The sequence below is a fragment of the Jaculus jaculus genome, chromosome 19 (genome assembly GCF_020740685.1).
Source record: "Jaculus jaculus isolate mJacJac1 chromosome 19, mJacJac1.mat.Y.cur, whole genome shotgun sequence".
NCBI classification, from domain to species: domain Eukaryota; kingdom Metazoa; phylum Chordata; class Mammalia; order Rodentia; family Dipodidae; genus Jaculus; species Jaculus jaculus.
Window position 1 is genome coordinate 40,144,906 of NC_059120.1, and position 11,090 is coordinate 40,155,995.

At 46.8% G+C, this 11,090-nt stretch overlaps 1 protein-coding gene across 5 annotated transcripts in view; it reads right to left on the reverse strand.

The window, feature by feature from the left end:
* Mov10 (Mov10 RISC complex RNA helicase) overlaps window positions 1-10,517 on the reverse strand; it is a 28,543-nt gene extending 18,026 nt beyond the window's left edge. For 2 of the 5 annotated variants that reach the window (XM_045138435.1, XM_045138432.1), the window contains exons 1-2: window positions 10,384-10,517; window positions 9,971-10,186 (exon numbers count right to left, since the gene is read on the reverse strand). In XM_045138435.1, the coding sequence (XP_044994370.1) occupies window positions 9,971-10,107 (137 nt within the window). In that variant the 5' untranslated portion in view covers window positions 10,108-10,186; window positions 10,384-10,517. Of the gene's footprint in view, window positions 1-9,970; window positions 10,187-10,284; window positions 10,303-10,383 lie in introns of those variants that run through there. The other 3 variants (XM_045138436.1, XM_045138433.1, XM_004658983.3) reach the window with 3 other exon arrangements.
* Window positions 10,518-11,090: the final 573 nt, after the last annotated feature.

Here is an 11,090-nt window from a genome sequence, read left to right on the forward strand (position 1 = left end):
CTCTGTCTCTCTTGGTATGTCTCTGCTTGCAAATAAATAAATAATATATTGAAAGAAGAAGTCCTCAAAATAACGTACCCAAACTGAAAACATGGTCCAGAAAAAAAGGCTATAGGTACAACAAAAACTGTAATTTTCACTTAGACAAAAAAAAAAAAATACTAATAAGTGATAAAAGACATGACTGATACACAGTCATGGATTAATATTTCAAGGCACTCACCATGCTAAGTGAAAGATGCCTTACCCAAGAGCTGAGTATGATGACAGCCACCTCTAATCCCAGCCTTTGAGAGTGAGGCTGACACTGGAGGACCACAGCAAGCTCTAGGCCAGCCTGATTTAAAGGACAAATTCCAGACCAGCCAGGCTAACAAACAAAAGCAAAAATAAACCACAAGAGCCGGGCGTGGTGGCGCACGCCTTTAATCCCAGCACTCGGGAGGCAGAGTGGGAGGATCACAGTGAGTTCGAGGCCACCCTGAGACTACATAATTAATTCCAGGTCACCCTGGACCAGAGTGAGACCTTACCTCGAAAAAAAAAAAACAAAACAACAACAACAAAATAATAAATAAATAAACCACAAGAGTACATGACAGGATTTCATTACATGAAGCTCACATCCATCGATCAGAGCAGGGGTCTCTGGGTGAAAGAGAGTGAGGACCATAGAAAAGGGCACAGCACGGAGGACCCTTTGCTGGCTTTTCTGTATTCACTGACATTGTTAGACACATGAAAAACATGGAGTTGTATGTGCTCTGCATGCTACAAATGTTACAATAACCATTCTTGCACAAAACCCTTGGAACTGTAAACAAGTCTAATGGGTCAAATGGGACTTGTGGGTAAAAGAGAACAAATCTTTACAACTTTGGTAATTAATCAACCAAGTAATTAATTATCCCTTGATGCTAAAATTCAGTCTGGCCCACAAGCTTCAAAGGGATGCTGGAATCATAGATGAATATGCCACCTTGTGTCCAGCTTTACATGGGTGCTGGGGAATTGAACCTGAGCAGACAGGCTTTGTAAGCAAGCACCTTCAGCCGCTGGGCCATTTCCTCAGCCTCCAACTTTGGTAAACCCCCCCACACCATTCCATGAAATAGAATCTGACCTTGAACTCAATCCTCCTCCCAAATTCTAGTATGTGACGATATCACACCGATTCAACTCAATTCTAGTACATGCCTACATCACACTAACTCAACCAATAACGTGCCAAACTATCTCCTAAGCAGGTTTACACATTCTCACTCGCATGAATTTCAGAATATCCTTTCCCAGTCTCTAATGTTATAAAATTTCAATTGTTTACAATCTTTTTTTTTTTTGCTAATTTTAAAAAATATTTATTTGAGAGAGAGAGAGAGAGAGAGAGAGAGAGAGAGAGGGAGGGAAATAATGGGCATACCAGGGTCTCTAGCTACTGCAAGTGAACTCCAGATGCATGTACCAACTTGTGCATCTGGCTTATGTGGATCCTGGGGAATCGAACCTGGGTCCTTTGGCTTTGTAGGCAAGTGCCTTAACTGCTAAGCCATCTCTCCAGCCCCCTACAATCCTTTTTTAAATTTTATTTATTTTTATTTTTTTCGAGGTAGGGTCTCACTCTGGCCCAGGCTGACCAGGAATTCACTGTGTAGTCTCAGGGTGGGCTCAAACTCACAGCAGTCCTCCTACCTCTGCCTCCTGAGTGCTGGGATTGAAGGTATGCGCCATCACACCCAGCTCATAAATAATATTTTTTTAAAAATTAGAAAATAAGAGCCAGGCAGAGGTAGGAAGATTGCTATGAATTCGAGCCCACTCTGAGACTACACAGTGAATTCCTGGTCAGCCTGGGCCAGAGTGAGACCCTACCTCAAAAAACAAACAAACAAACAAACAATATATATATATATTATACATTATATATATATATATATATATACACACACATATATATGTGTATGTGTGTATGTGTATATATATATGTAAAATTTATTAGGGCTGGAGAGATGGCTTAGTGGTTAAGGCACTTGCCAAAGGACCCAGGTTCCATTCCCCAGGACCCATGTAAGCCAGATGCACAAGGTGTCTCAAGCATCTGGAGTTTGCTTCCAGTGGCTGGAGACCTTGGCATACCTATTTTCATCACCCCCTCTCTCTGCCTCTTTATCTCTCTCAAATAAATAAATAAATAAAAATATTTTAAAAAATTATTTATTAGAGACAGAGTGAGCAAGAGAAGAGAGAATGGGCAAACCAGGGCCTCCAGCCACTGCAAACAAACTCCAGATGCATATGCCACCACGTATGTGGATTCTGGGGAATTGAACCTGGGTCCTTTGGCTTCGCAAGCAAGCGCCTTAACTGTGAAGCCATCTCTCCAGCCCCTACATTGTTTTTGAAGGAGGGTCTCAAGTAACTCCAGCTGGCCTCAAACTCATGGTCTTGCCTCCACCTTCCAACTGCTGGGCTTATAGGTTTATGCTATCAGGCCCAGCTAATTTTTACAACATGTTAACAAAACATGGTATCATTTTTTAAAAATTTTTATTAACATTTTCCATGATTATAAAATATATCCCATGGTAATTCCCTCCCTCCCCACCCCCACACTTTCCCATTTGAAATTCCATTCTCCATCATATTACCTCCCCATTACAATCATTGTAATTACATATATACAATATCAACCTATTAAGTAGCCTCCCCTCTTCCTTTCTCTACCCTTTATGTCTCCTTTTCAACTTACTGGCCTCTGCTACTAAGTATTTTCATTCTCACGCAGAAGCCCAGTCATCTGTAGCTAGGATCCACATATGAGAGAGAACATGTGGCGCTTGGCTTTCTGGGTCTGGGTTACATGGTATCATATTTAAATTTGCATTTCCTTACTCACTCCTATGGTTGAAGATCATTCCTCTTATTTACAGTCTTTTTGTTTCTTTGTTTTGAGCAGTCCTACTCTATAAACCAAGCTGGCCCCAAACTTGTTGTGACCCTCCTGCCTCTGCCCCCTGAGTGCTGGGGTTACAGACACGCGTCACCACTCCTGACTAGTAGTTTCTCTGAGAATTGCCTGACCCTATTCTTTACTCATTTTTTAAAAATATATTTTATTTATTTATTTGAGAGAGAGAGAGAGAGAGAGAGAGAGAGAGAATGGGCATACCAGGGCTACCAGCTACTACAAATGAACTCCAGATGCATGTGCCTCCTTGTGCATCTGGCTTACATGAGTCTTGGAGAGTCGAACCGGGATCCTTTGGCTTTGCAGGCAAATGCCTTACTGGCTAAGCCATCTCTCCAGCCAGCTCACTTTTTTTTTTCATGTGCCCTCAGCTTTTTTCTTCTCCCTGACTCTGGCTTTATATCCCTCCTCTGGTTCATCCCCTAAATGGGCAGGATTAGCATCAGACACAGATCCAATCATATGACCCAATTAACCACTCCACCCTACACAAATTAAGCCTAGCCTTTTAGCATGGCACACTAGGCTCTGCCATACTCAAAATGCCAGCATCATCACCACCGACAGACAACTGTTCTCAGCACAGTCGTGCTGTGCTAAGTACCTAAGCACATGATTTCATCTACTTCTCACAACCCTTGGCAACAGTAACCCACCCCATGTTAGAGAGCAAACAGACCCAGATCCTTATCCATTGGCCTCTAGTCAATCACCCTTAAGGGCCCTTCAGCTGCCCCTAGCTACAGCAGACTTCCTGCCTGTGCAGACCAGCCTTAGATTGCACTGACCTTGGCCCCTGCTGTTTGTTCCCTGAATGGCAGCTAATCTTTATAGAAAATGCCCACTCAAAGCCATAGACATGGTATTTCAGATTGTATTATCAGATTTGGGAGTCATCTTCAAGGAACATCAAGTTTCATGTTTTACAAACTCTAAGTTGCAACTTTCATTAGTGGGTCAAGACCAGAATTTATTTATTTATTAGGTTTTTTAAAAAACTTTTTACTTATTTATTTGAGAGAAATAGGCAGAGAGAGAGAGAGAGAGAGAGAGAGAGAGAGAGAAGAGAGGAGAATGTGCACACCAGGTTCTCTAGCCACAACAAACTCCAGACATATGCACCACCTTGTGCATCTGGCTTATATGGGTACTGAGGAATCAAACCTAGATCCTAAGCCTTTGGAGGCAAATGCCTTAACAGTTAAGCCATCTATCTCTCCAGCCCTATTTACTAGATTTTTATGAGACAAGTCCTCTTTATGTGCCTCACACTAGCCTCAAACTCAAATCATCCTGTTTATACCCCTGGAGTATAGGAATGACAGGCACAAGACACCATGCCCGGCTCAAGATCAAGACTTTCATAAAATTCAAATAAAATAGAGCTGGGCATGGTGATGCACACCGGTAGTTCCAGTACTAAGGAGGCTGAGGCAGGAGGATCACTGCCAGTTTGAGGCTAGCCTGGGCTACATAGAGAGCTTTTTGTCACACACACACAAGGAAAAGAAAAGAAAAAAGAAAAGCACAAAAGAATATGAAATAGGCCAGGCATGGTGGTTCATGCCTTTAATCCCAGCACTTCAGTAGAGGCAAGGGTAAGAGGAGCTTCGTGAGCTCAAGACCATCTTGGAACTACATAGTGAATTCCAGGTCAGCCTGGGCTAGAGCAAGACCATACCTTGAACCCCCCAAAAAAGGGGGGGCTGGAGAGATGGCTTAACAGTTAAGGCACTTGCCTGCAAAGCCAAAGGACCCACGTTCGATTCCCCAGGACCCACATAAGCCAGATGCACAAGGTGGCACATGCGTCTGGAGTTCCTTTGTAGGGGCTGGATGCCCTGGTGTGCCCTTTCTCTCTCTCTCCCTCTTTCTCTTTCTCTCTCAAATAAACAAAAATCAAATAAATATTTAAAAAAAGACAAAATACCAGAGGAAGGGGGAAATACCAAAAGACAGAGAGTGAGTGAGGCATTGCTTTATAAAAGCTGAGTATACCAGGCTGCAAAGTAAAATGCACTTGTGTGTGTGTGTGTGTGTGTGTGTGTGTGTGTGTGTGTTCGTGTGTATGTGTGCAGGTGAGAATGTACGCCATCCCCTGTGAAAGTCGGAGGACAACTCCAGGCGTCAGTCCCTTTCACCTGGTTTGAGGCTGGGTCTCTTGTTTGCTGCTGTGTTTGCAGGCAGGCTGGCCAGTGAGTGACGATGGAATTCTCTAGTCTCTACCTCCCTCCTTGCTGCGGGTACACTGGGATTACAAGGGCCTGCGCTACTGGCTTTGTGTGAGAGCTGAGGATCCAAGCTCAGGTACTGACACATGTGTGCCAAGAGCCTTATCCACTGAGCCATCTCCCCAGCCCCAGAAAAAGTAGTTTTTACTGAGGATAGAGGTCCAAGCATCAAACTACCCTCCATGTTGGAAGCAAGATAAGCATTCTGAAATCCTTACTATGTCACTCCTCCTCTGAAATGAAGCCAGGGCAGTGCCTCACACTAGTCATCCAGCACTTGAGAGGCTGAGCCTGGGTTCAGCAAGACATGTCTCAACAAAGCAAAACAAGGAGCTGGAGAGATGGCTCAGCAGTAAAAGGCATTGATTTGCAAAGCCTAAGGCTCAGGTTCGATTCCTCAGTTCCCATGTAAAGCCAGTTGCACAAAGTAGCATATATATATGTAGAGGTTTTTTTTTGGGGGGGGGGTTTCGAAGTAGGGTTTTTAAGCTAGTCCAGGCTGACCTGGAATTCACTATGTAGTCTCAGGATGAATTGAACTCATGGCGATCCCCCTACCTCTGCTTCCTGAGTGCTGGGATTAAATAAAGGTGTGTGCCACCACGCCTGGTTTATAAAAACATATTTAAAAAAAATATTTATCTAATTGTCACCTCCTTCCTTAGTCAGGTGCCTTCTGTGTCCTATCGTCGGTACCTGGGGGATTTACTTTGCTTCTAGAGACACTCAGTCAGTCAATGTGTGAAAGGAAAGAATGTACCCAAACCAAGAATTAGCGTCTTTCAGAAACCTTCCGCGCCCTTACACGGCAGGCTACCAGTCATCAGTGCACTAGAAGACCTCCTTAGAAGGCCTGTGCCATCTGCTGGAGTGCCAGGCACTCGCTCTGCCTGCACACTCACCTTGTTCTCAGGCAATTTGGAGGAAGGCATTATTTTACAATGGGGTAATGGGGAATTGGGATTAGCTGTTCACATTAAAATGCCAGGACTGTGTCCAGAGCCAGAATGGGAACTCCTGCTTGTACCTGTAGTACTATATTATCTGCCTACAAACCTGCCACGCTACAATACATTCTATGTAGGCCAGTGTGGAATACATAAGACCCTGTGTCAAAAGAAAAGAAAAAAAAAAAGGGAAAGAAAAGAGGAAAAGAAAGGCAGAGGATCTGAAAGTCAGTTGGAGGAGGCAGCCTAATCGAAGTTCGGTGGAAAAACAAAGCGTAATCCAGTTGAGCCCAGGTTATACCCAATGCAGGACTAGCCTGCAACAGCCCAGAGGAAGAAGCAATTAATTCCTACTGCGATTGGGAGGACTTTTACAGCATAGCCTGCATTTAATGCACAGAGAATTTCTAAAAGAAATCTTCGCTAGCTGGTGGGGAGGAACAACATGTTGACAGAAGCTTCTGCTTTTTTTTGTTTGTTTTTCGAGATAGGGTCTCAACTTAGCCCAGGCTGACTTGGAGTTCACTATGTAGTCTCAGGGTGGCCTTAAACTCACGGCGATCCTCCTACCTCTGCCTCCCGAGTGCTGGGATTAAAGGAGTGTGTCACCACGCCCGGCTTCTTCTTCTGCTTTTTGGGGGGGACCTGAGGAGTATAATACTCCCCACCAGGACAATCTAAAATATTCAAGGCAAGTACTTCTGTTTCCTTGATGAGATCTCAAGATAGGATATGTGCTTTTCTTTGTCTTCCTCTATGGACTCATTTTATCTATCCTTCAAGGCCAAGGTCTCCATTTTATTTGTGTAAAAACTAAGTGCACAGGGCTGCAGAGATGGCTTAGTAGTTGAGGCGCTTGCCTGTGAAGCCTAAGAACTCAGGTTGGATTCCCCAGTACCCACGTAAGCCAGATGCACCTGGTGGCACATTGTCTGGAGTTCATTTGCAGTGCTTGGAGGCCCTGCTGGGCCTATTTTCTCTCTCTCTCCCTGTCTCTCTTGCCAATAAATGAAATATATATATACATATGCACATAATTATATATAACATATGTATATAATAATAAAAATAAATGTAAGGCTGGAGAGATTGCTTAGTGGTTAAGGCGCTTGCCTGTGAAGCTAAAGGACTCAGGTTCAATTCTCCATTATCCACATAAGCCAGATGCACACAGTGATGCATGTGTCTGGAGTTTGTTTGCAATGGCAAGAGGCCCTGGCTCTTTTTCTCTCAAATAAATAGATGAAGGTTAAAAAAAAAAAAAGCAGGGCTGGAGAGATGGCTCAGCAGTTAAAGGTGGTTATTGCAAAGCCTGATGATCAAGGTTCAATTCCCCAGTACCCATGTAAATATACAAAACGAAGCTTGTGTGGATCTCATTTGCAGTGGCAAGAGGCCCTAGCATGCCCATTCCACATAAACAAATCCAAAAATATTTAAAAAAAAAAAATAGGGCTGGAGAGATGGCTTGGCAGTTAAGGAGCTTGCCTGCAAAGCCAGAGACCCAGGTTCAGTTTCCCAGTACCCATGTAAGCCAGATGCACAAGGGATGCATGCATCTGGAGTTTGTTTGAAGTGGCTAGAACCCTGGCACACCCATTCTCTATCTCCTCTTTCTCTGCTTGCAAATAAATGAATTAAAAAAAAAAAAAAAAAAAAAAACAGCACCCAGGCAAGGTGGCTCATGCTTGCTTATCCCAGTGTTTGGGAAGCTGCGGCAGGAGGATTATTTGAGGTTGGTTTGGACAAGAGACCTATTATCAATAATAATAATAATAATAATAATAATAAAATTCCTTCTACATCCACCAATACCATACAGCTTGCATGGTTTTCTGTCCGCAGTCCAACATAGCCCCAGTACTGAAATACACTATCATTTAGAGCTGACAAAGATTCTCCTTGAGCACACTAGTCAAATCCCTCTGAGTCCTCTTCTTGACTAGACTTGACCTGGATCCCTACACCCTTGATCTTAGGCTTGCCTAGCTCCATGTTAACAAGAGGCTTGCTAATAGTTTAGTGAGAATCCTTCCAGATACAAAATTACCCTTCATATTTCACTAAGTCCTTCACACCCCCCTTGATATTGGTATATATTCTGGTCTGCCTATAACAAGAATCCCACGGGGTAGCTAGGCAAGAAGCCCATTGCCAAAGACATGCTGTACTCTGTGGACACAGGTGAATGCATGCATAAAAATGTCCAGGGGGTGTGTTCCAATGGTAAGTGCTCTTTACTTTCTCTCAGCATTTTTCTTACCATTCCTAGTATCCCTCTCTTTTTATTTATTTATTTATTTTTTTTTTGGTTTTTTTGAGGTAGGGTCTCACTCTGGGCCAGGCTGACCTGGAATTAACTCTGTCATCTCAGGGTGGCCTTGAACTCATGGCAATCCTCCTACCTCTGCCTCCCCAGTGCTGGGATTAAAGGCGTGCGCCACCACGCCCGGCTCCTCTCTTTTTATTTTACCCTATTGTATAGAATATTGCATACAAAAAAAAATATCCTCCACGGCCACTCAGGAAGTGCATACTTTTTCATCTTTGTGTTCCCACAATGCCCAGTAATGTGGAGCATAAACAGATTGTCCTAATCAACTATATCTCTTTTCCAGAAGCTACTCAAGCCTAACAATGTTGCTCTCAAAATGTGATATCCCACCTGGTGTGGTGACCCCCACCTTTAATCCCAGCACTTAGGAGGCAGAGGTAAGATGATCACTGTGAGTTCGAGGCCACCCTGAGATTACAGAGTGAATTCCGGGTTAGCCTGGGCTACAGTGAGACCCTACCTCGAAAAACCAAAAACAAAACAAAAAAAAAGTGTGATATCCATCAATAAAATCAATACTCCAGCCAATGTGGAGAATACCAACCTTCCTTCTCCTCCAACCCCAAAGCACACCGCCATGAATTCAGTCTAAGACTTGCACAAAATCATAGAAGCCGCATCTCACCCATACTGGCCTTTTGATCTGCTACAACCCCAAATCTTCCTTGGGAGATCTCCTAGAGATCCTTCCTCACCCAAGAGATTGGGACTGAGCCCAATCCCGTCACCGTATTTGTTTGTACATCTCGTTGTGCTCATCCCCAAATTGCTAAATTGTTTCTTGGTCTTTCGCCCAAAGCAGCAGCCTGTTGATGGAGGTGCTTCTGAAGCACGCTGCTATGGTTTGACAGAAGTCTCTTTGATTTTTCACTTGGGTGGTAACAGGAAAAGGAAACCAAGTATGTCCAGCCACAGGGTAAAAGGGGCCTCCGGGGTGGGGGTGGGGGTGGGGGGAGGCTGGCCCTGGCCCTGGGTCTCCATGGAGAAGCCACAGGTGCGAAGGGAGGTTTGGTGCCTACGCAGTTGGTGACCTCTTTCCTCTCCCAAGCTCCCCAGCTTCTCCCTCCGGCGCTGGGCCTCTCCAGCTCTCCGGGAGAGGGGGGACCCCCGGAGCGGCAGCCCCTCAACCCGGGGGCGGGGATCCCCGCGCAGCCCGCGCCCTCGGCGCCTGCCCGGCGCGTCCGCGATGCCCGGGTCCTCCGGGGCTCCCCTCCCCCACCGCAAGCTCGCGCCCCTCGCTCCCGCGCCGCGCGTGGGCACCGGAGCCCTCCCCAGCCCGGGCCCGGCCTGTGCAGCGGCGGCGGGGCTCCGGGTGGCGCTGGTGGGGCGTGAGCAGCGGCGCGGGAGGGGAGGGGAGGTCTGCGCCGCCCCGGGACCCGCGCGAGCCGCCGCGGGCTGCGTCCTCTGCGCCCCGGGGCGGGAAAGTGGCCTCGGAGCCCGGCGGCGGCGCGCTGGGGGCGCGCTTGGGGGCCAGGGGTGGGCAGACCCATACCTGGCCTTGAAGTCCCGGTTATAGATGGTCCGCAGGCGCTCGCGATCTGTCTCCATGTCCAGTCCCTCAACAGCCAGGAAACTCTCGAAGCACTGGCCGGTCTCCCGGAGCTTTCGGCAGCTGAACTTGCTGGGCATCGCGGCGGCGGCCCAGGCAGGAGGGTCCGAGGAAATGAAACTGAAAGTCGCCGCCCGCCGCGGTTAGAAGTTGGCTGCCCTGGGGTGAGGATGCGAAGGGGGAAGCCCCCCGCCTCAGACGTCTGCTCCAGCACGCTGCCTTCGGCCCTCCAGCCTCCCCTCCTCTTCGGCCCCTACCTGAGCCTTCCCTTCGGTCCCTCCGTCCTCTCCCCTCCCCCTCGTCGCTTTAACTCTTTCCTAAGGAGTCTGACCCCTCCCTCAGGGCCCTCCCCTTACCCCAACCTCCCTCCCCTGGCTGCCAGCCAGGATCTGAACGTGGCTATCGCCTGGGGCCACCTTGAACGCGGGGAGGACCTCGGAGCCACAGCTAGGGCTTCTCCCACGCCCACCCTCCAGAACCTTGGGACTTATTGAAAAACCCCAGAGCAAAGGGCAGGGCCTGGGACCTGGGTCGGCTGCAGCTGGACTGGGGCAGCTCGTCCAGCACCGCCCCCAGACTGCCAGGGACATAAACCAGTACGGAAGCGAGCGGCACGCCCCCTCCCCCATTTTCCTTGCTCGGGCTTTGCAAAGAAAAGAGGAGGGCTAGAGTCAAAGTTGGATTGGAAGGGGGGGCCGCGGAGGGAGAACCAAGCGTGTCTGAGATAAAGGTGGGTACGTGTGGGAGAGGGACAAGGGCTTCTGCCAGGACACTCCACTTCTCACAGCCTTCATTTTGTTGAAAGGCTGGTGATCCTTGTCCTTGAGCCATGTATTTAGACATTTAATTGCACTCCAGTTTGTATTTCTCTTCGCTACTTTTAGTAGTATGTAAATCAGGACTGCCCATTTGTCAAAATATTATTAACACCAAGTTAGTTGTTAGGAAGTAAATGGTTAATAGCAACACTAGAACCAGGAAAAGACCAATGTGCTTAAGAGACAGTGTAGACAAACTGAAGGGCTGGGCTACCATAGCAACACACGTAACACACCTTCTGCAT